Source organism: Pseudopodoces humilis, chromosome 5, assembly GCF_049639895.1.
Source record: "Pseudopodoces humilis isolate 2021_Gansu_Grassland_sample_001 chromosome 5, ASM4963989v1, whole genome shotgun sequence".
NCBI classification, from domain to species: domain Eukaryota; kingdom Metazoa; phylum Chordata; class Aves; order Passeriformes; family Paridae; genus Pseudopodoces; species Pseudopodoces humilis.
Genome location: NC_142204.1, coordinates 49,120,176 through 49,146,009, shown reverse-complemented (window position 1 = coordinate 49,146,009; position 25,834 = coordinate 49,120,176). Strand labels below are relative to the sequence as shown.

At 38.6% G+C, this 25,834-nt stretch overlaps 1 protein-coding gene across 7 annotated transcripts in view; it reads right to left on the bottom strand.

The window, feature by feature from the left end:
* Window positions 1-25,834, bottom strand: part of MET (MET proto-oncogene, receptor tyrosine kinase) — a 122,197-nt gene that overhangs the window by 30,197 nt on the left and 66,166 nt on the right. For all 7 annotated transcript variants that reach the window (XM_014248980.2, XM_014248985.2, XM_014248981.2 and 4 more), the window contains 8 exons: window positions 24,725-24,916; window positions 12,867-13,001; window positions 11,331-11,504; window positions 5,867-6,027; window positions 4,581-4,683; window positions 4,243-4,379; window positions 1,716-1,889; window positions 724-823 (listed from right to left, as the gene is read on the bottom strand). In XM_014248980.2, the coding sequence (XP_014104455.2) occupies window positions 724-823; window positions 1,716-1,889; window positions 4,243-4,379; window positions 4,581-4,683; window positions 5,867-6,027; window positions 11,331-11,504; window positions 12,867-13,001; window positions 24,725-24,916 (1,176 nt within the window). The remainder of the gene's footprint in view (window positions 1-723; window positions 824-1,715; window positions 1,890-4,242; window positions 4,380-4,580; window positions 4,684-5,866; window positions 6,028-11,330; window positions 11,505-12,866; window positions 13,002-24,724; window positions 24,917-25,834) is intronic.

Here is a 25,834-nt window from a genome sequence, read left to right as displayed (position 1 = left end):
CACAAATGTGTCGACAAAAAGCTTACAGAAAGCAGTTTCAGTAAAACTAGATGACAAATGCCATCTTTGCCTTATAAGAATTAAAGCAGATCACATGGTCATATCTGTGTTTGGATTTGGACATTGTGTAGTGTCAACTCAGGAGTACAAAAAAGAAGGCTTACATCTCTGACTGACCTGTTTTTTAAGCAGAGGTACCAAATTGCAAGAGCCCAAACCCATCTTAAAACTTAGTTGCTGAACTTTTCAAAGTTAGGACAGATTTCCCCAACAGGGATTTTGGCAATCAGAAATTCTTAAAAATAATACTTACATTTGATTTTATATATTTACTCTTCCTCTTCCTTTGATATATATATCCACAGTCACTGCTTGAGTATCACAGGAATGCTTGAATCTGACATACGTATATTGCATTGCTCTGTGTTTAGTCACTGAATTTGTATGGTTAAATTGAAATATAAAAATCTTATCAGATACCGTACTAGCCTTATTTCTTTAGAAAACGTTTCTTGGAAACAGTTGTTTTATCCTCAGGTTAATTTCAAACTTGTTTTGAATTTTGTCTATACAGTGAAAAGAGTCTTTGCAGAAAACACCAAAATATCAGTAGAAGCCCCGAGGTTTCAAGGCGAAAGTCAAAGTATTTTGACTGAAAATTCATAACCATTCACCACCCCAAGATGAAAAGATAACAGATTGTCTTCTCTAAGACTGACTCACCACAGAGAAGTTCATTCCTAGTTTAGGTACAGTAATCACCATCTGAGGAAAGCACACTGAGTTCAAGTTGATTCCCTGAGCTGTGATTGTACTTCCACCACTAGGAAAATTTACCAAAAGAAATAAAAAAAAAAAAAAAAAGGAAGGAAAAGAAAAAGAGAAGATAAGTAGGATAAATAAATGCTGTGATAATGTAATGTTAATTACAAATTATATTTTAGAATAAATGATAACATAAAAACAGAATTAGGGATATATTGGTTAAATGCACATACATAGCTTTGAGCAGTGACATAATTTTTCTGGGAAATAGATTTTATATTTACTATAACACCTAATCAAAAAAAGAAAAGAAAAAGAATTTTTGAAACTGTGATAAGCCAGGGTAAAAAACAAAAGTATATATTTTAAAAGAGGTTGCTTTTTTTGTACTTAGCATTTGCTAACTAACTTATTGCTTCCAGTGGTGCTGTAAAGGTGTCTGTTTTACTGCTGACATTTTTTGGCAAAGGCAGATGGCTTGGATTAAAGCTACTGAGATCATAAATATGTCACTTGAAAACACACATATACTACCATACATATATATTCATAATATTTATATAGCACAGGATTTAGACTATTTTAAAGTCCATTTGCTCTCCTGAGTCTGCTGACTTGCCACACTAAATGATTTTCCACAGCACTCAGTGTAATGTCCAGACAGAGTGTAGGAGACACGCTTAGCTGTGCAGTGGGTATCTCAGCAGGACATCAGAGGTAGGCTCAGCAGCAGCTAGGAGTGAAATCACAAAGAGAAAAGAGGCACCCTTCCCCCTTCTCCTTCACCTCTGAAAGGAAATGATTTGCCCTCTGCTACTGCACCATAATAGAAACAATTGGCATTGAAGATAGAGATAAAAATGCAATTTCTTTTGATAGATTGCTGAGCAGCATAGTCGTTCTTTGTTCATTTGTTGCTTTTCTTATTTCTATAAGAAAATTTTACTCACCTAAGAAAAGATTTGGCTGGATGAATTTTTAAAACAACTGGGTCTTCTCTGTATGTGAAATGTCTGCTTGTGTCTCGAATAGCTTCATCGATTTCCATTCTCACACGATATTCCTGGGGAATTTGCTGTGCTGGAGTGTAGCACTCTACACTGCTCGCCGATATGCTGGGAGGACTGAAAACAGATTGCTTGTCACCATTATAAAACATGTACTTGGCTTAAAACCCTGTTCTTTACTGAGCCCCAATATTGCCTAAGGATCCGTTTGTAAAAAATGTCATTGATTTTCCTGCTGGATAATCAAATTGCAACAAGCAAGCATGACTTAAGGTAGAAACTGCAACAGCGTGCCTTAGGGTCAAGATTCATCTTAATTCAATTGACTTGCACCTTGCCTGATGGAAGGTGTTGCCCCAGTACTGGTGACAACCCCATGAGCCCCTGAACACTTCAAAGGCAGCTTCCAGCCTGGAAAACAAGAGCATGCTCCAGGTTTAAGGAGAATGACTTGATCTGCCATAACCAAAGGATAATGCCTCCTTCAAATCCACAGGACTAACTCTGTGTTAAAAGCCTGAAGTAAAGGTGCTCATGTGGGATGTACCAGACGCTGAGGGGCAGGCAGAGGCAAGGAGAAAGAAGAAGGAGAAAATTCAAGAACAGCTGGCTGAATTCAGCACATCAGCAGAGTCTCCGGGATATTTGCCTTTCCCTTGCTATCGTGCTTGTCTGTGGAAGTCCTCTTCCTCCTGTACTGGAGGGAGCTCAGTGGGTGAGTGGGCAGCAGAAGGATCCTGAAGTTTGAAGCACATGAACTGTGGCCACAGGGAGCAGGGCCCACCAGAGACAAGGGTGGCAACTGACTGGAGAAGCAAATATAACTCTACCAGCTGGTCTCAGTGATTTGGGCCCAAGAACATCCATGGGCCATCCAAGTGAGGCTGTTCTCATAGAATGCAAGAGATGGCCTCCCAGTTAGACCAAAGGGACATTTGCTACAACTTATGAAGCTTTCAGGAAGGTGGAATTCACCATAAGGGACAGTGATTCATTCATCTGTATCTGGAAGCTTTTTAACATTTCTTGAAGGAAAGAAATAAACCTTGCTCTAGTTGTCCTCAGAACTGGGGAAAGCTTCCTGTTTAGCTAGAGAAACACCTGCCCTGAGAAACTGGTTAAGACATGCATTAGAAGTCTCCAGGCAACTTGGCTAGTGAGAAAGAGGGGTGCTGGTGATGTTTACTGGGTAAGTCTCAGCTACTGTTCAATACCTAGAGGTACACCTGACCAACATCTGCATCTGAGCTGGCTGCTGTCCCACCCCCATAGCAGATGTCTCAGATGAATCATTTCCAAAAGGTTTATGTATTTCTCCATTAGCTGACCAGTTGAGTTGAAGACACCAAGAAATGCAACCTTAACTATTAAGGAACAGAAGTGATGAAGATCTTTTTAGTGATCAGACTTAAACATCTAAATCCTTTTTCTTGATTTAGTCAGACTTGGCTGTTTTGATCAAGAGCATACAATAAATCATTCAGCAATAAAGAATAAATTTCATCTCCCCTGGCTCTGAGTCTTGCATTAACTAATAGGCTACTGCTTCTCTGTGGTCTCCACAGTTTTACCACTATGACTTTCCATAATCACTAGATGATGCTCAAATTTCAGAGGAATTGCTGGATATCCTGTTTCTGGAACACAGTGAGGCAGATTCTGCCCTTGTTCACAGAGGTGACAATTCTGGAATCACCCTGCTGTACCTAAGCACAGAACCAAGTAGGATTTGTGCCATGGCAGAATGGCTACCAAATTCAGAACTCTTGTCTGCCTATGGTGGAGAATCTGTGCTTGGTATTTAACATTTAAATGCAGCTGAGGTTGAAGGCATTTCCACACAGAACACACCAAAGATTTGTGACTGAGCTCCTACTGGATCCAGTACAGAGACACAAGAAATTCTGGCTTAAACCTCCAAAACAATTTTCTAAATACCAGGAAAAGTCCCAAACTGATGCTGCCTCTGTTTTGTAGGCTGTTCACTGATAGCAGTGCAGAAATAGTGCTCCTCTGCATGGGAGAGACATTGTCACACCGGTCAGGTTTCCACCCAACAAGGCAGTAGGAAATGGTAACTTGCATCCACTGGCTGCTCACTGGCAGCTGCTGCACGAACAGCAGTTTTGCTAATACAAGAGAGAGGGCTGAGTGTGGGAATCAGGGTGACAGAAATGATGGGAAATAAGCAGTTTCTTGTCCATTAGAAGCTGATTTGACACTTCTCTATGCAACCTTTTAATGAGGTTAATGAAGACATTTCAGAATAAACAAGACTTCCAGAGAACTGTAGTTCTTCTAGAAATATTTCAGGTATCCTAAACTCAGGATAGATACTGCTTATTGTATAAATTCCCCAATGAGTGAACAAGGAGAGGAAAGAAAATGTTTGAGTTTAGTTTTTTAACTCCAAGGCTTTTAATCAAGACATTTCACTATTAAAGGCATTGTGTTTTAGTTAGTACATTACCTTTTCAAAGTGCATGGCTGCTCACCAACAAAAATCCTCATGGATTTCCCACTGTCTAGGTATTTGCCAGCTATAGTCAGCAATGTTCCTCCAGATTTGGGGCCATAGGTGGGAGATATACTTGTTATTACAGGATTCTGAAGGGAGGTAAAAATAAAACCAGTGGAGTATAAAATTATTTTCAAAATGTCAAAAGGAGGACTTAAAACATTTATTAACTTTTCCATGAAGTAGCAATAAAGCCAACATGAATACAGAATTTACCATGCTGGATTGGACTCATGAGAAGTTAATATTGAAGCTAATTTTGACTATAAAGGTTTAATCATAGTGCTTACCACGTATGAAAATGTATTGAACAGTGTTTTGCCACGTCCAACAGAAACACTACTGGATATATTAAAACCTGGACTTTTTGCTGCAGGAACTGTGCATTCCAGCCTTCAGAAAACAAGGAAAAAATGGGATTACATTTTTTTCTGATTGATTTTTCTTCATATTAAAATAGAACCACTTTAAACTCATAATGATGGGGAATCCATACTAAACAGATCATCAATCTATGTGCCTCACTGACATTTTAGAAATAACAGCTAAAAGAACTGTGGCCCTCTTCTTTAATAATAAATACAAACACTGTGGTCTATAACACTTGGCCACAGAAAATAATTTTAGTATATCATAGACATTTCAGAAAAAAGAAGCATGATAGAAAAAACAAATACCTCTATTCAATGGCTGATTGATTTTTTAAAATTTTCTTTTAGTTTCAAATTTTGGCAGACAATAGCATTAGGAAAATGAATCATATACACAAGTTTGTTGTTAAAAATTAAATATTACCAAAAATTAAACATGAACTTCGTCAGCAGCACGTGTCAATGTATAATATTGCATTCACATAGTCTCATATATAATCTAGTCTCCTTAAATCATCTTGTTTCCATTCAGACTGATCAGAACAGCAGTCAGGAGAGTGCTCAGCACTTCTGGAGCACTTGCTGGGGTATCCCCATTGCTATGTATGTGAATAGAAAAGCTGTACCATGACTTGTGCATTGCTTTGGTGGAAGAGAGAGGATATTCACTGAACTTGTATTTCTGCAAGATAACAACTACTGTGACCTCTGTGTTAAGCTTAAGCCATTATCCCAGTGCCTCAAACACTTATTTCTGAGGAGGAGGAGAGGTGCAGTTGAGGGTCATAACCTTCTGGATGTCAAAATACCTGCATCTTCTCTCACTCCTCTCCAGCAGCTCTACAGATCAGGAAGACAGAGGTGACATAGCTTCGCCCAGCAGGATCCCAGCCAAAGGAACCTGCCCCCTTTTCAAACCTTTGAATAGATTCATTCTTGCCAGCTTCCACAGAAGCATTTCCACAGCATTTCTCAGACAAATCAGAAAAACTGGTGCAGGAGCTATTGGCATAAACCAGATTTATTTCATCTCTATTTTGAGCATTGTTTTTCCTGGGGAGTTTATTAAACCATGGGATTTTTTCAAATTTGAAATTTCAGAAGCAGAGATGATACTTATAGGCTGAATGTTTGTATTTTCAGAAAAATCCACAACACATAAAGAATATCTGCATAAATGGAAATTAATATTTTAGGTTTCTTACCTATTTTTGTTGCTAGATTTTGCTTCCAGAGGACAAATTTGTCCTCCAATATGGACTACTGTATTTTTTAATTCAAATCTATTATTTTTGCTGAATCCAAAGTCCCATCCACACAGTGTCAATTTTGTCCCGCCTTCTATGGGAGCTCTGCTTGGGAGAATCTGTTAAAAAAATACTGTGTTAGTTGAATCAGGTTTTCTTGAACTTCACTTGGAGCTAAAGAATGGGAAAAGGAATAATTTTAGAAAAGCATTTCTTTTGGTAGACTATGTCCTAGCATTCATCTTAATCGTTCTTCACCTTTCATTTGTCACATTATGAGCTTTCTATGACAGCAGCAATAAATAACAAAACCTATACTAGAAAGCTTTGAAAGATAGTGTTTAGGGGCACTGAACAAGCTGTGCATTGTAATAGTCTTTTAAGTCCTGCCGTTCTTGTCTTTCACATCTTATTTCTGGTGTGTTAAACATACAATATACTTATTTTGTTAGAAGGTGAATGCTGAACACAAAAGAGCCCCCAAATGACCGTTTTTTGTCAGCTTGATGAAAGTTTGGTTCAGAGTGAAGTAGCTTCAAAGACACCATAATCCAATATTGCGTTGACTGTGATAAAGTTAACACGACTTCTGCTATTCTTTCCTTAAACGTTTTACATTTGGTCACCTCTAATTCCAAGTTAAAAATAAACTGCCCCTCAGAAACACAGAGACAATCTACAAAGGAAATACTTTTTTTTTTGTGTGTGTGTGTGTATATTGTAAATTGTCCTGTAAAATATAACAATGGTGGGAAAAACGTAGGAACACTATAGAAGCCTTACAAAACTCAGTAGAAGTACTGGATAGTAGTGTCAGTAAAAAAAAACCCCAAACCCACCAAAAAAACAACCAAAAAGAAAAGACATTAGTTCAGGAATTATGAGGACTTTCAACAATACTGCACAATTTTGCAAACATACCAGTACCGCTAGACAAACAAAAAAGAATGAAAGGAATGAGAGACTGAATTTAAACTTCTGATTATAGTGCCTAAGTATCTTAAACTTAATGCTTTAGTGATAATAATTTTGCCCCTAAAATGCAATACAGCTGTGTCCTTCAAAGGACCCAGCTTAATTTTCAAGCTGAAAGGAAAGTGTTTGAGTGATACTTGGCTATTATTTCATCTGGAAATCCAGTAAGACAGCACATTTCTTTTCAACTCTCTTGTAGCTATACTTCAAGACTCTCACAAACGAACTATTGTAGATAGAAAGGCAGCTGAAGAATACTTCAAAAGAATTATACCATATACTATATACGGGGAAATTTACTGCCCTCATTAGAAACCAGACAAAGAGTCTGATTTAAAATGCACTGGAACCAGGAGGAACCTTTCCTTTTTTAAAGAGCTTTGAATCAGCTCTCAGTGAGCAAAGAGGGAACCTATGCAGGAACAGCACTTTTGTACAAATCTGTAAAAAAGGAGTGATACTCACATAGGCCTATGACACACAACTGCAGCTAAGAGCTTGGAGCCGTACTGGGCTATTCCCAAGTTTAACTTCTCCTTATTTCTTTGGAATATTCTTCTTCAAAATCTGGATTTGACTTCAGATTCTAGTTTTCCACACTGCTCAATATCTCAGCACATTACCTATTTTTGCAATAACAAAACCCTAGCAGAAACTGGAATTGCTCTGGGGGTACAGGATGTCCTGATAGTTTGTACAATATGTTGACAGGTGGCATTGAAGAGTTTGAAATGTAATCTGCAAGTCAGCAAAATAAGGGCTTCACAAAGCCATACAGAATAAAATCTGAAGGTACCAAACATGTTTTCAGTGATCTTGCATGGCAAAAGAAACCTGTGATAGCAACCCGTGTGCCTTAATTGAGGGATAGCAAGTATTTACTACATTCTGTCAACAAATTTAGGAGGCAAGACCTCTAAGTAGATAGCAAAAAAATAAATAAACAAAATCTTTAAGTTTTGTTTTTAAGTTCTGCAGAACTCCCCTGTTTTTACTCAAGATTTATTTTTGTTCCATTTGTTCTGTATGATAAAATGTCTGAAAATCAAAGGTAGTTTTCCAGACTTTTTCCTGGGAGAGTTGACAAGAATGGCCAGTGAACCTCCTGGTCTTTGAACTGAGATATATGTAGGCCTCTTCTGTGTACTTTGCACTGGTAGTAACAGAAAACAATCAAAATGCAAACCAGTTATAAATGCTATGAAATGTAGGATTAAAAAAAAAAAATTGTTATCTCCACTGATAATACAGAGCAAGTCCACTGCAAGGCCTGTCATTCTACTGCTCTCTGAACTTTTGGTTAAGGGAGAAAGTTAACTATCTGTTTTTGGAAAAATTAAAAGCATTTTGTTTTCCTTTTATTTATATTGACAGCTGATATCCACTTATATATTAATACATTTTTGGAATAAAATACTTATTTATTAAAGTTTCATTAGCCCATTCATTTTAATTCAAATACAAGAACATGTGCAACCACATGTGAAATTTCCAGCAAAGCCTCCAAACTAGAGGCAGCAGAAGGCCTGATGTTCTTGATACGTCTGATACAACAGCCAGCTAAAATGACTCACTTTAAAAACAACAACAAACCATGTCAGATTTTTAACCACAACAAAGAATCAGAAGGGAGACCAATTTATTTCTTCTTTTGCACCCTTCACCTTTTAGCGTGACCCGAACGCCACGCACAGATGCCTGCAATTTGTTCCAGCACCAAGTGATCTCCGAGGAGACTCCCTCCCTGGCCTCCCTCTAGAACTGCTCGTGCAGGCTGATGAAACTCCTCATTGTTGGCAGATGCAGTGGATGGGAGCAGACTGGGAGCTGGGCTGTGCAGGGGATGTATCCCAGAGTCTGCCCTACTGTGCTGTCTATGTCTGGGCAGACCTGACTGCTCCTCTCCAACCCACAGCTCCAAGGGAAAGTGCTTAAAGCAGGGAAAAGAGACAAAGGATCCGCAGAACTCCATGGGAAAACGCTGGGCTTCTTCTCTGCCTTCCCTCCTGAGAGGAAAAAATAGATATTTTTTTTCCCATTGTACACCACTCTGTGTAACAACCTGGGAAAATGTCATTGAAGACTTAGTTCGCTAACATCCACTGGACCAGACCCTCAGAGACCAATCTGCTCCTCTCAGGTTAAAGCGATCATATGACATATCTCAAGCAATCTGTCCCTCTGAAAGCTGAAAAATATTAGGGAGAGGTTCGGACTGAATTTCAGATACTATGCAAAGCAGGTCGTCCTCTGTTTGTTAGGAACAAAACTAGCTTGTTTCTTACATTTTATGCATGTGAGTTTAAAGACAGATCAGAAGATGATGAATAATCTATTTTATATTTTGTTCAGTAATCATGTTAAATGTCATGGTCCAGTAGAGCATGAAATTTGTCTTAACAGCTAGCAATCCAATGGATTTAAGTACCCAGCTGCATTTTTTTCCTTACAAACCTTCTGGAAGCAACTTGTACTAACATCGGCATGCAGTAATTCGAGATTCACTTTAAGATCCATCAGTGTCACAGATCCATATTCATTACAGGGGCAGACTGGGCTTGTGCTGAGCAGGCTGTGCTGAGCCACACGGGGAAGGGGAACGCCTAGCCAGCCTCACACCTGTCTCCACTGCCCCAGGTCTGAGCTGGGCTCCCCTCCCAGCAACGTCACAGGGACTGCAAAGGTCGCTGTGGGGGATACACCTCTCGGTCTGAGCGCCTGTGCAGGGGCTCCAGGCTCTTGGTTCTTAAAACTGCTGAGTGAACACAGGCAAAATTGAAATTAAAGAGGGCTACGTGAGTTTACCCCTCTGAAAATCAGAAACGAAGCAGTTCAGAGCCTGAGAAATATTGTTTGAGCCATGGAAATATACAGCCACTGATGGACAGTGTTTGAATTAAAAAACATTAAGAGTGCTTGAATTCCAGAGAAGATGAAACAAACTGTGCAGGATAGATGAGTACCTTGGGCCTGCAGAGGTACAGAAAGATGTATAAGAGCTAATTCTTACAGTATACCTTTAAATTGGTGATTCAGTCTGATACAGACCAAGGCTGGAAAGGATGATTCATTATCTAATATAACCTTTTCGAAATAAATGTGTTTTTTGTATAAAAGAAAAGTAAACTATTCACATTCTGCATGAGTAATTTTTATGCATCTCCTTTGTCTTAAGTGGCCATAGAAAGGGAAGCAAACTGCTCCCCCCCCCCCTTATATTTTCTCTCCATTTGGGGTTTGAATCCTATAATTCTTCATTGTTTTTTCACTGAATTTTGCTTGTGTTAATCCTAAATTTTGTGTCTGAAAGGTGAATATGGAAAAAACCAACCCTGTAAATGTGTTTCTATACTTTCTAAATTAGTAGCTGTTTTGCCTAAAACTTTAAAAGTATTGTTGTATATGAAATCATATGCCTGGATGAAAGAAATACATTATTTATTTAAAACCCACTTTTTTTCTCCCTTTCTCTCTAAGAGTTTAGCATATCAAACTTTCATCTCTGTATATAAGTTGTATTCTAAGAAAGGAAAATATATTTTTAACTACACCATGCAGTTTAAATGCACTAACACAAGTGAATGGGTATAAATGCTACCAGAAATTTTATGCTTGTCCTTCCCTTAGATTTCTAGTCCATCAACTGCCCCACAAAACAGTTATGTCACACTTGACACGGGAAGATTTGGTTCCACGTACAGTACAAATCCTGCATTAACCATATCTAAATTAGAACTGGAGCGTGCCAGTACAGCTCTCTGCTCATCTGTGCATTTTGTTCTCACACACCCTTGATGAGCTTTGGCCGGCTGGCAGCCGCCTCTGGCTGCCCCTGTCCTGGGGGAGCAGCTACAGGCTTGTTCCTCATTGGTGCCAAGTGGACCCATGGGAACAAGGAGCCAGGGAGGGATATTATGGAAAACCAACTCTGCCAGGAGCTTGAGTAGGGGAAAGAGGGGGTTTTTCTCACAAAGAAACACCAGGCTTTCCTCCAGCACTGGAGCCAGCACAGGGATGGATGAAGAGTGGGAGCCAGAGACCTCCTGTGCTGGGTCAGGCTGTGGTGGCTCTAGGCAGGAAGTGCTTTCCTCCACTTTTGTCTCCGAGAGAGGTCTAAGAGGAGGGATGCTCCTTCCTGTGACTTTCCTGAAAGACCCCTGCCAGGCTGGCTCAGACCCATCTTGTTTCCCCATCAGAAGTGCTTTGTAGGGCCAGCAATCTCCCAAAGCTTCTAAGGATGATCAGACAAACCTGTCCATCCATGAGCATCTCAGCCCGCTGTACTCAGGGAGACCATGTGCATCCAGTCAGAGGATTTATGGACATCGAGGCTGAGGGGAAGCTGAGGAAAGCTGACAGTTTATCATGATTATATGAATAGAAAATGTCTACAGAGTGCAGACTCTTCTTCCTTCAAGAGACAAATGTGAGAAATCCACCACTTTACCTCATAAACCCTCGGTAAGCAGGTGTCCTGGGTCCAGGTGTTGCTGGGGCACTCAGAAGACCTGAGGCACTGCTGGCTGCACCAGCCACACTGCATGAAGGCTGGAGCCAGCAGGCATTGGCTGCAGGACCTGAAGTGATGGCAGCCTGGCCCCTTCAGTGAGATCTTTGTTATCTGTCAATGGAGAGACATGATGAACACATCCTTTTAATACATACACTAAGTGGCAAGGAGAATCTCTATTTATGCATAGCATGCTGGTGCTACTCAGATTTCAGATGTGCAAGCCACAGTTTGACTTCTCTTTAGCTCAGTAATTATAGGATCTTATAAGTAATTTAACTGACATGATTTTAAATTCGCTTGGGAGAAACCCTAAAGGCATCTTAATGTTATATACAGTTACTACCAGCATCTGGTGTTTACAGCAAGATAGCATTTTTTGCTGATGGAGAAAGAAAACATCAGTGTGCTCCTCCCATTCTGTATCTCCGTGTGCCTTAGCTTATACATTGGTAAAAACAGGCATGATGGCTATTTCAACTTTGGTGAGGCTGATTAATATCTGTGGCACACTTACAGCATGTGACTGCCCATATACTTGTTTTTTAACACCTATCATCAAAAAAACAATGCTTTACCTAAAATACAAGCTAAAATTTATATTACTTAAAATATCAGGATAGTTATGAAATAGTCACTCTAAACATGTAAGAATTATTTTTGGTCAAAATATTAAAATCAATATATAATTACATTACTATATAAGTGCCTCATATTTCTTTTATACTTCAGGACCTTCCTTAAATTTATTTTGTACATTTTCTGAAGATCACTCTTATAAATATCTCATACACTTCTAGTAAATGATTAATAACAATCTTTATGGCTGATGTATTTCTGTAAGTTCTTATAGAACTCAAGGGGTCAAATTATTGCTTATGATTACGGTTTAGGATTATCTGTAATATTATCCGCTGATGTTTTAAACCTATTCTTCAATGCATATCTACTTATGACAATAGCAAATTTATGATAGCTCTTCATATTTTATTAACTCTTTGTAGACTACATGCTAAAGTAATTTTCAAGCCTTACTGACTTACAGTTTTAAAGACACTCATGTAACTCTTGCACACAGAACCCTCCTTAAAAAGTTACAATGCTATGACACAAACCAGCAAAAGCCAGGAAACAGCACCATTCTTTTCTTAAGCCATTGTGTGTTTTGTCTTTGCAAGCACTTGAATTAGGGACAGGGTTTCAGCCTTAAAATTTGCATTTCCTGGCTTTTGTTGGTTTATATCACCAGCTCTTACTTTATTTAAACATTTCTCGGTATTAGGCTGCAAGTTTGTTCAGTTGGGGAAAAAATATGTCTTGGAGGAAACTTGCACCCCAGTGTTCCAAGGGAATGGCAGGGCAATGAGGGTGCAGCACATAAAGCAGCAGTGTGAACAGCTGCTCTCAGCAATAGCTCTGTTCTGAAGGCAGGTTTACACAGTGCACAGGAGGATTAGATTATGAACCACTCACCTTTTTCCCAGTCACTACCAGGGTATAGCCATCATCTGCTAAGGAATTCTTGACAACAACCTGGGGAGAGATGGGGTGGGAGTCTAACTGAAAGCTGACATGTGGAGCTGTGGGTTCTGAACGGGAAACCACTATCTAAGAAAGAAAGAAATTTTGGAAATCAGCAGGCAGTATGTAACACAAATGCATGCTGCTCAGATGTCTCATGTTCTCTGCTTGCATTAATTACTTTGCATTACATTGCATAATATTTTGCATAATGTTGCATCATAATCTGATTAAAGTGCTATAAAATCTACTTTATTTAATACAGAAAAATCATGGCTGCTGGAGGATCCTCAAAATACACCGTGTTAAAATATGCAGGAGTCACTTTGTGTTTCCTAGTCCTTCAATTTCAGGTATTTATAAATCACCATAAAAAATGAAGATAGGTCATTTAGTCACTCCTATACATTTAAGAATCAAGAATTTTATCTACAGTGTCTATTTAAAAGAATCTTAAAACTCCAGGTCTTCAGAAGTCAAAAACATTTCCTTTTATTTTCCCTTTGGTTCTTCAGTTTGAAAAGTAAACTTAACCCTGGGTCAACAGTCTCAGGTCTTGCTGCACATGGGGCAATTAGATTGCAAAGCTATGTCAGGCACTGCAGGCTGCAGCTGAGGGCACCCTCAGAGCCACAAGTACACAGAGATGTCTATTGCTCTGACAAGCTCCTTGCAAGATTTGGCTGGGCACCCTGAGCTCTGGCTCCTGTTGATTTCTGTGTGAGCCAGGTGTCCAGGACTGAGCATTCAAAGCACTTCTTAAATTACAGGGAATCTGTGGAGGCTCCTTTAGGAGATGCTCCAAAACAGGAGCCTAATTTAGTCATCCCAAAGCCCCTTTGCAAAAACCTTCCCTCTCTCTCTCTCTTTCTCTCGATTTTAGGAGATCTTAGGGAGATTAGTCACACCAGTATGAAATTCCCCCACTACTCATCTCTCTGCATCTTGAGTTACCTAAATTCTTCTGAGAATCTGGTCCTACTCCTGCAAACACACGCCTAACTTTACTACTGTAACTTTGTTGACTTTAACGGGATGAGTCATGGCTGTTAAGCAGAAGCATAAAGCATCTGCAGCTCGGGGTGGATATTTGATAGCAAGATTTTATAGGCTTGGGCCTGCAATCCAGAAGGATGTGCTCCCAAATGTGATAGCATCAGGCAACAAAGGCAGAGGATTGTTTACACGAGCGAAGATCATGTTCATGTTTCAAAAGCTGTATCACGTGTAGTTTACTTAAGGAATTTAGATAATCAACATTTGCTGAGAAGTTAGGATTCAATGGGGTTCATTATTTAAAAAGATTGAAGCCATTCTGGAAATAACTTGTATGCCAAACGTTTCATTTTTTACTATAATGAAGCTTTTCTTCTGACTCCGAAGGCAGAATCAGAACAGCCAGGACATTGACTTACATGATTTCAATGGCTTATCGCACTGCCAAGGCCTTTCAACAAGATGGCTGACTCCAAAACTAGACTTAGAGATGCTGTAATTATAGCTGATGTCTTGATGTAATTCAAGACTTAAATAAAATATATGAGCAGTTAATTCATGCCGATAACTGCTTCACATACCAGAGGTATTTATAGTTTGGGGTTGTAAGAGGCTTTTTTTTCTTTAAAAATGAAACTGGCTTTGTTACAGACTTTGCTATGGATTTATTTCACAGCACAGAAAGTACAGATTTTAGAAATCAATAAGGTATGATCGTTTTTGGTGACACAGAAGTATGGTCTCTGACTCAGTGTAATAGGGCATGAGCTCTGTTTTTCTATTCAGGACAATGAAAAATAGAATGGACTGGAAAGCTGCATGAAAAAGCTTGATTAATGTTGGCATTATGGGGAGAGGTAGCACCACAGCTGCAAATACCTTTTTAGTTGATCATTAGCCGTGTCTCATCTCGAATACCCACTGCTATAAAATGCTAAGAATTCTTTTCCATCATTAATCCAGGCTTCCTCTTATTGCCAAGCATTCTTTCTGATTGAGCCACAGCATTAACTCTTTAAACACATCTGCATTCCAACCTCAGAGCAATACATGAAAATTTGGTTTCCATCTCTACAATCTTGGAAAAATTACTCGGTACTTTAAACACTGACTGACCTTTATTTTACTGAGGTTGATAGTCAAATCACCTGCTCAAGGCCCAAGTGACTAGACTTTGACCTCATGACATACAGGGAGCTCAGATTACACTTCCTAGCCCATGGAATAAAAGTTTGGATTTTGCTTAGAACTAATCTACCAGCCTACAATGCTGCTATAACAGATACTAGATGCAAAAATGTTCTTTTTGGTATATACAACTGTGTGATTTTTCCACACATCAGCCCAGTCCTTGAAATTCTGTCTTACCCTTATCTGACATAATCCTGAAAAAAAAAGTAATTTGAAGACACCTTCTACAGCAGGAGGAAGAAGCTACTTAGGACTCCAGTGTCGTTCGCATAAAGCTCTGATTTTTATGGCTTGGGACTGAACTGGTATGTGTGCAGCATAAATTTCATCTGCCATGGACACACCAGCATACAGAGACTACTACCATGAAAATGGTTCAGTAATAGAGGAGGATTTCCCTCTGCAAAGACTATAAAACCCTGGGGGTTTTGGGGGTGTCTTTTTTGGCAGAGGGAGAGTGGGTGTTGGATTTTTTTGTTAGTTTTATTTACATTTTAGTAATTCATTTATTAACCAAGCATTTCTCCGGAGCATAAGAGAAATGAAAGCTTATTTCCATTCCTGCACTCAAGCAATTAGAAGTGAGGGAAGATCTAGCACAGATAATTAACCAAAGGAGAACAAATAGACACTAGTAGTAAATGGTCAGTGACTGCAACAGTAAGAAGTCACCAGAGGTGTTCTACAAGCTGTGTGTGCTGGGGTCCATACTGCTCAATACACCTATAAATGAGTTAGAAAAGTGGTTGAGCAGTCCAGCGATAAAGTTTTGTGATGATCTGAAGGTATTCAAGGTGGTTAGGATGAGGACAGCCTATGAAGGATGTCAGGAGGACTTTACAAGGCAGCATGTCAAGGCAATAAAACAGCAGGTGAGTAACAACAAAGAAAATTAATTTAAAGCAGCATATGATAGATAGTTATCTAACTGCTTAGCTGCAGCCAAAACCAACCTAATAAAAACCTTAGAAATTGTTAGATAAGGATTAGAAGACAAACCAGAAAACACCCTGATATCATATAAATTAATTGCTTGCCTGAAACTTAAAATCTCAGCGCAGTTCTACTTGCCTCCTAGCAAAAAGAGCATGTTAAAAAGGGGAAAAGCTCAGAGAAGGGTAACAAAGATGATCAAAAGGTTGTAATGAACAATGATTTGGTATGGCACATGTGGAATCTCTATTAAAAATTAATAGAGAATCATGTCTGGGTAGAGACTAGCCTTATACTCCCCTATACAACCAAAACAGGGTTGTAGTCAGCTTGGGGTTGGTCTCTTCTCCCAAGCAACAAGTGACAGGAAAAGGAGAAATGGCCTCAAGTTGCACCAGAGGAGATTTAGGTTATATTTTAGGGACCATTTCTTTACCAAAAGGGCTGTTGTGCAGCGGAACTAGCTGCCGTTGGAAGTGGTTGAGTCACCATCCCTGAAGGCATCTAAAAGACATGTATAAGTGGCACTTAAGGGCATTGCTTAGTTGTGGACTTGGCAGTGTTAGGTTAATGGTTGGACTCAATGATACTAGAGGTGTTTTCTGTCCTAAATGATTCTATTATTCCATGATTTAATTCTAATATAAATTCTAAACACCACCATAAGACAGAAACAAGACTTGGGTTCAAGGCAAACAAAAGAATATGACATCCTAGCAATATGTGATGACCTATGGTACTCCCTGCCAAAGGATGTGAATGCAAGAGAAATGCACATTCAAAGGGAAACTCCACAGGTACATGGAAAGACCTAACAGACAAAAATCAATAGCTCAGGAAATCTCCAGAAAGGAAAATAGTCGGAGACTTTAAGCAGATGGTAGTAGCTATGTGTGTCTGGGTCACTAGGCATCCACTTGTCAATACCAGTGGAGACAGCACTGAACTAGATGGACCCTTCCTTTAAATCTGTGTGGCTCTTCTGATATCTTTTGAGAATCATGTTCAATATCAGTAATTACGACAAACACAATATTTATGTCTCTCTATTTAAAGAAAAAAAATTTTCTTCCAGCATAGCTCAGACTACTTCCATGAAGTACTTCCATGAAGATAACAGCCAGCAGTTAATTAATTAATTAATATATTAATATATTCTTTGTATTGGAAGTCAGCAATCACTTAGGTTCATGAACATTAAATTATTAATTTAAGTATTATTTCATTGCCATCAGCTAGTGTTAATGTTAACTATGAAGACTTGAGTCTAGGTTTGTCTGTGCATAATATGTCAAATTAAAACTGTAATAACTTGAGTTGAAAGCCAGCATGCAACAGCTTATTTTAAAAATCATTCCAACGCTCAGTTCTGCTAGTCAGCAGGATTGAATTACAAATGTTACTGTCTACATGTTGAAATATCTTCTGCAAAAATGAGAGGCCTTCTAAAAGGAATCCAATCTAAGTATCATATTGTTATTTTTTCCCTAGATGTCTGGCAGGTGTATGCCATTATCCAGCAGAGATAGGCTCAGGGTTAACTTTATTGTGCAATGACTCAAATGCCCTGGGATATGCAGCACAGCCTTGCAAAGGGCACATATGTAGCTCTCTCAATGCTGTATATCACTCTAATCCATGAAGAATATAATGGATTTCTTCTGAAGAGCGTAAGCTTTTCTACTCAAACTGAATATTAAAACATATGTGCTCTCAAACCAGTTATTCAGCACCGGGTGTTAATTTTAATTTGGCTATATGGATTTCGCATTATGCAGCGTTTGATATCTTTTTTTTCCCTGAGAGAAGCAAGAATGTTCTTTACCACAGAAAGAACTGGTATCATAAATGCCAAAAGTAGATCTACCAATATGAAAATGCTACTTATCAAGAGTTTGCCACCATTTTCTGTTGGCTAAAAAATGAAAGCTGGAAGGATTGCACTATTCACGTTCCTACAAATGCTTGTGTGCACAGTTTGCATTTGCCTTAAATAGGTCAGACTGCCAGTATTGAAAAGCCAGATGAATTGCTGGGCCACTGAAACAGGATAGCAGTGGGCACTGAGGACAACCTTTGTGATGACTCCATGGGCATCCCATCACTCTTTCCTCATCCAGGCTCTGTAGGGTTTAAAGTCCATGCTCATATATTTCTTGACCTTTTTGCACTTGCTTCAAATACAACTTGCCACTTGCATGGGTGGGTTTTAGCACAACTACATTTCTCTAGAAGGACAGGAACTGGATCAAGAGGAGACTGATAAATTCAAAGGTGCATATGGCTTCTGGTACACTATGGCATAAACTGGATTTGACTGAGTACAGTGAAAGATGCAAAGCTCTGTATTTCTTTGCTCTGCATCAACTCATTTTGCTGACAGGCACCATGGCTCTGAGTCTTGATTCCTGGAGCGGCGAGGTCTTGTTGCCTTGCTGTTTGCAAGAGGAGAGCAATGTTGAAGACTTGGCTCTCTTACTGAATTCTAGGACAAATTTTCCCAATCCTTGAATGTAGTTACAAATAAAAAGCAGATGTGATTTTTTTTTCACTGATTTCTGTAGCATGCATTATGTTCCCTGGCACGTAGTCTATGAAACCAGCTACAACACATGCTAAGTTCTCTCTTTTTGGGGAAATGAGATGTGTGTTAAAGTTTGGTTGTGGTGTTTGTTTTTAATGTAAGTATTCCTGGGAAATGAGTGTGATCAAGTATTCTGTCTACTTGGATGTGAAAGACAACAGATTTGTGCTCAGTGTGTGAGAATTTCCCAAAACATTGATTTGTGAGTGTCCCATTCCTATTCCTCATGAGACAGAATCAAAGACAACAAAAGAAATGATAAGACAGCAGGTTAAGGAAATCCCGAAAAGCTCTTTATCATTCAAAGCAGAAGGAAATTATGGAAGTCATATGACAGAGAAGAAAACAAAAATAAACCTAAACACAGTAAATAAATCTAAAACACAGTAAGCAAAACTGAGAAGAAAGGAGTCCATAAATGACTATTAAGTGCCAAATATGGGTGCAATTTCCAGCTCAGAGTATCTTTGGGTGACTATGTGCCAGAAGCTGGAGGGTGCTGAGAAAGGTATGACTGTGTGCTCTTACCTGCCTTGTATCTCTCCCTTATTCATCTTAGCCCCTGCCAGAACTCTGCTCCTTGAACTTTTATTATTACCCCATATAACCTTTATTAGCAAAAAGTCTGGTTAAAAGTACTGGGATAAAATGATTCTCTAGAATAAGGCTTACATTAATCTGTACTGTTGTTTGTCTAACAAGTGCAGAGAGCCCCCTGGGAGGATGAGTGGCCTGTTGCCTGATGTGCAGTATTCCAGCAAGGCCTATCTGTACCATCACACTTCGTTTTTTGTGCCCAAAGCCATTTTCCATCCAGAATCTGTTCAGACATGACAGTGCATTACCATGTTTTGCTAATACTTGGCTTTTCAGCTAGAGCTGGCTCATGTTCAGCCAGATGGGACAGGACTGCAGCCAGCATGTTGCTGATGGTACCTCAGAGTCTGTGTATGCCCATGGGAAGACCCTCTCCTCACCTCCTGAAGGATGGATGTCCCACTGAACCATGAGGATGAGAGGGCCCATGGTGGGGTCCCACATTCCGCACTACTGCTGCCCCACTGTGCACTGAATTTCACTGGCATAGTCAGAAGGATGAGGCGGCCCTGCTGCCAAAATTGCATCTATAGAGAGTGGTTGCCTGTTGTAGCTGTAAAACACAGTGAAAACTTCTCTAGTCCCTCTTCTTCAAGAAGGTCACCAACAAGCAGTTGAGGTGCTTTTGCTGGAGTGCTACATTGCTTAGGCCAACTTCAAGTCTAGGGGCCACATGCACAATTCTGCTTCCAAACATAATCTTAGGCTGAAATCCAGCCTCTGCTACATCAAGGACATTGATCTCTTGTTCATTGTTACCGCCAGACCAAATGTAAGCTTTTAAGAATAAATCTTGTTAGTCCTTCCCATATCCCACACTTCCCAGAGCTACCACAAAGATTTCCCCTTCCTGAAGAACTCATTTCATCATCACTCTAAAAACACTCTCTGAAATAATGCCAGCTTCAGAAGAAACCCAAAACGCCTTGAAACCAAGCAAAAAAAAAAAAAATTATCTCAATATATTATGGATTTTTTTACAAACTATAATTTCCCAAAATAATGGCTGGTAATATAAGTGTCTTTTCCAGTTGTGAGTTGTATTCTTAGTGCAACTTCATTTGAGCAGAATAAGGCTGTTTTACATCAGCTGAAAATCTGATTCCTCAGCTATAGCAGTGTGACTGGGTGCTGTTTTCTAATCAAATAACCACTGTGAAATACCTGATTCACTTTGCACACAACAGCTGTAGTTACAGCTTGTGTTCCCAGTCACAGTCTGAAAACAAGCACAATAAGAAAGGCTGAAACAGCTGCAACTTCTCAGCAGAAAAAAAAAGAGAAGGGAAAAAAAAGTTTGTTGTCAGGCTCCAGCTTAGGAAGGAAGTAAAACCATTTTTCTTTTCTGTCTCATGCATGTCAGCTGTCTTAGAAAAATTATTACTGGTCTGTTTTGTAACAGAAACTCCACAATATTTAGTAAACTACAAACTCCAATCTATTCATGCCCAAATACAGATTTGACATTTCTGAGGCAGCCAAAACATGCTCAGTATGCGAATTTTCTTGTACTTTTCAGGGGAGATCTGGAATTCACCTCATGGCCCTAATTATACTCCTTAGAAGAACACATGCATCTTCTGTATTTGGACCATCCAAATTGATTTTATTTTAGTTCCAGATTTTGACTGAAAAAAATAAACATTTAGTGAAGGAGGCTATATTTACTTTCCAGTATTAGTGCTTTCCAAAGCTGTTCAACTGAGTAATTCTATTTTATCAAATTAAAAGCAGAAAACAACAGGTGAGTATTCCTTGGTTGGATAAAACATACCTGCCTTTGCTCTCTGATTATTACTGATTATTTAGAACGTTTTTTTTTAAATAAGTAAGATGTGGGCTATGTTCTGAGTTGGATCATTAACAATTCTGATGGGTAATGCTATAAGCTTTGGAGGAATCACTTGTAAAAGTAGGAACTTTTCATTGTGATACATCCCTAATTACATCAAAACTCCAGAATATGGTAGCCATCACCTACAGAAGGAAAAACATACATGTTAAACCTGTTGAATTTTGCAACAATGCTGTGCTATAGCCATAAGGTAAAGAGATGAAAATAGATGGAGATAGAAACAGAGCTGTAGACAAGAGGAACGTAGGAAGGTAGAAAGTGATAAGCAGAAGAAAAACAAAAGGAGATGGAAGGATGACTAGAAAGAGGAAAGAAAAAAAAGACAGAAACAAGTGGTTGGCTGCTGATCAAGTAGAAGCAAGTATAAAGGGGGTATATGGGAAACATTTTCAAATAAATTTCTCTCAGGTTCAATAGCTTGCTGCTTCACCTATGGGCTTCCACAGCGCAGGCTTGGAGCTTCAACTCAGTTTAGGTGACATGATCGCTAAGTTTTCAAGAGGTTCCCCCTTCCCCCAAAGTGTTTCATAACAAATAAAAAAACCCCTAAATTAATACAGCAAAAATGTGATTCAAATGTTCATTACTTTCACCAAACTGCTGCATATCTGGACACTTCAGGGTGCTGTTGTCAAAGACAGAGATATTACTTCTTTTAATCTCATGCTGCTAGCAGGGAAATTTATGTCAGAAACTAAATTGTCTAAATATAGTAAGGTTTGGTATTTCAAAGTAGATACAAGATGAACTGGGTGCACTCAAAAGGCTGAGCTAATTTTTTAAATATAGAAAGCTATACATGAATATTTTTTTCTTTTGCTTTTAAATAGTTGGCATGATAATATGTCATCAAAATACCAACACAATACAACCAGTTTTAAAACAGGTTCCCTAATACATAGAATTTTGTAACTAATTCTCTCTGAAAGCATGTCTGTGTCTGAAGTCAGCTTTGAATAGCTACAAGTTACAAGGGTTGCATGGGAAAATTCAATATTTGCTTGTACAAAGACCTAAAAATATCAGTCCAAATGACTGTGCAAAAGTGAGACACACAATAAGTGAAGAGCTGAAGATTCTTCACAGTATGTTCCAACAGATTTGTGAATGAAACAAAAAACTCATTACATTTCTTTGTTAAAAATGTGTGGAAGTCTTTGGGGATATATTTTTGATGAATTAACCCATTTGTTAGATTATCCTGATTTTTTTACCCATTTTACCTCACTAATGGTCATATAATAGCTTAATTTTTAATGATCTAAATCTCATTGCAGTTAATAGCTATATTTCCATAGAAACACTACAAATCTGCTTTAGTTGGGTATTTCCTAATGAACATGTTTGAAAGCACTTCCTAGATTCCCATTAGAGAAAAAAAAAGTAAGAGAGCATGAAATTCTGCAAAAAATCTGTGTCTGCTGTATCCTACAGATTTGGTATCCTTTCCAAAATAATTTAAAGACAAAACAAATACTAACCTTTTACTTGGAAGTAATATCATTAAAGGTGGTCACTATACACTTTCTCCTCCTAGTTGCACTCAACCCTCAAAGAAAGAGCTCAAATTTAGTACAATATCAGCCCAATGCTGACTTCCCCCTGTAGCTGAAGCCAGTCTGATTCAATGATGAGAATATTTCTGCTAATGGCCATGTGCAGTTTACACAATAGCCTTTTCTTTTGATCTGTAACTGAACCTGGAATGGGAAATGTATTCTGGAAATATTTAATTGTTCCTTGAGTTGAGCAAACATCTGAATGAAGTATGTGCTGCAGGATTTGAATGAATAATTTAAAGAACATAATAAATAAAAATAATGCTCCCTTGTGCTTTCTACCAAACCTTCCTAAAAGCTTTGTGACAGCCCAGAAGTAATGCTGGGAGTAAGAGAGTCGTTGTTATTAATTGTATTTTGTGGGTAAGGAAATTACTTCAGAAAGGTTAAACAAATTGCTCATTTCTCTGTGTGAATCAGTATCTGCTTTCAAGAACAGAACACAATTTGGGCCCATGCTCAATGTGTAGCTCTTAGCACTTGCCTTTCCTGCACAGAAGGCAAACCACAGCTTAAATTTACCAAGGCCATCATGGGAAGTTAAGGTAAAACTGGCCGGGTTGTCATTGAAAGATATGTTAAATTTTTTGGGGGAGGAAAAGAGAAACATTATTTTTCCTATTTTTTCATCTGTCCTTTCTGGCAAATCATTTTGAACTCCTTGCCTGTAGAAGCATTATAGAACTTGCATTACGCAGCTGGTTCTGTCTGCTAGGGTACCAGTGCAGTGTCCAGTCTGTGCAGAAGACTGGAGGTATAGAATTCCCTTTATCCAGAAAGGGTGCATACACTGAGGGCAATATAAAACCATATGCACTGCATGTGGCAAGAAAATGAGGGGAAGGGAGAGAAGAAAGGAAAGGCTTAGTTCCATCAAAAGCTACATGTGCCCAAGTATTTTCTAATGGAAGGTTATGGGAAATGGGAAAACTAGAATGGCACAGCAACTGATGGTCTTATTAACTCTCTGTAGTCTACAGAACAAGAATGCCAGAAGACTGTAAATGCTTCAGGAAGTTTTCTAGAAGACAAATATTACTAGCAAATTGAAATAACACAGGTCCTTGGGTGCAAGAACGATCCAGGCTAAGATGCACATCCAGGCTGGACTGTGTGGCAGCTGGAGAAGCCAAGCTCTCCAAGGAAGTTACTGTAGGATGATAGTGCTTGAAATAAGATTGGTGAACTCAAAGTATTTTGTCTTTGTCTCCTGCTGTTTGCTTTTGACTGCCAAGATTTTAAGACTGCTGCTTGTATGCATTGTATTTATTTCATTAGTCACCTACAAAGAAGTCATGTAGTATAATCTACCTGTCTAGATTAGTTATGTACTTAGTGGAGGAAGGGAGACTACTTAGGAGGGTGATGTATCACATTTTAATGAAAAACTTGTTTTAGGACAGGAAGAACTGTAATCCTAAAAGAACAGAGTGAGATAGGAGTGAGCAAGAGCCTGAAAATCTAATACACATTCAGAGAAACTTGAAAGTAGGTGGAGAAGGAGCTAATCTCAATTCTACAGCTGTGAGTCATAGGCTATGGGTACACTAGCAAGGAATCTGTTGTCAGAGGAGTGGATCAGTATATAGAAACAACTAATGCTGAGGCTCCTGTTTCTACATTATAAACTGTCTTGCCATTTTACATTGAATGGATTTAATCTGATCCTCTAGAGTAAATGAGCATACAAAGTGTATTTTTGAAGCTGTTTGAATAATCAGTCACTGTTTTAGACCTTTCTGCCTCAGCTGGGGGTGAGGCATATTTGATGTCTATCCAAGACAGTGCTTTCAGTTTAGTCTTTGAAAGAACTCTTGTTTGTATGGACCAAAATTGTTCTGTGAACTAAGACAGCTGGAGATCATGGTAGAATTTGCTCCTCAACCACTGCTCCAAACCACAAACTCCAGGTGAACACTTAAAATACTGAATGCTCCACTAGACATTTTATTTATATTCCAGAAGCTGTATTATTTTTGGCAATTTGAATTTTCTAATGCCCTTTTAAACTGAGGTAATAATGCTCTTCCCTTTTCACCATCCTGCTAAACTCAAGTATGTTTTTTTATAGTGAAGTTATTGTCGTAATATTTACCTGCATGAAGCGGCCCTCAGAAGTTCCCAGATTAGCAATGGTAAGGTTCCCCTTGGTGAAGACAGATATGGAAGTTAACAGGACGCTGTTGAACTGGCCCATGAACAAGTCAACCCTCTGCAGAGGAGTCGTAACTTCTAAGCGATATTCATCATCTTGCGCTCTGCAGTACGAAGCGTTTCTTGAAAAAGCCTGTTTGAAAATGAAGTACAGATGAGTACTTTATTTATGAGTAGCACTAGATCTTTGTCAGAATGAAGTCATTTAGCGCAAATGCATTCGACCAAAAGTATTTTAAGATGTTTCAAACTTAATTGCTTCATCAGTTATGATGTTCCACGAGGAAGGCAAAAACTTCTTAATGTCATGGGAATGTTTCTATTAACTTTTAAAATCACGTCTGCAGGAATAAGACATGGGGTCTTTAACTAGATGATATGTGTATAAGCACATATATCAAGATATCCTTCTCATAGTGACTTCCTTAAGGCTGCTTCTCCAAGAGTCTGAGAATTTTTGTGCTGCAGAGCCTGCCCAGTAACACACCTACTTCTGAAACAGTTTCCTAGAAAAAGATTTTCTAACTGCAACATGATTTTTTACATGAAAATAACAATTTGCAATATTCTTCCCTCCCCCCTATTTTCACCACCTTTTTCAGAGATAAGACACTAAAGTGGAAAAGAAGCCAGAGAAAGAAAAGGGAGATAAGTGAGGAAAAATAGGTTTCTGATTGTATGTTTAAATGAAACTTTGGGGAACACAGATTTTGATAATTACTCAGATTATTGTATTGATCATTTATGGTTCAGGCACTATTTCATCTGATCTCTATATGTCTCAAGTGTACTAAAATAACAGCTACATTTTCAGGATTTTCTCTTTCATTTTGGGAACAGAGACTGTATGTTTTTAATTTTCATTGGAAAAAGTCTTACACAATACACTTTAAGTTATCTCTGAAGAAGAATATAACCTCCTAACAATTCAACAGAAATCTATTAGCTGATAATTTCATTATTATTGATATTACATCATCTGTTTTGGGGACATTGTATAAAGATAATAACCAGGAATCCCTTAAAGGATATTTAACCAGCTTAAATTTGG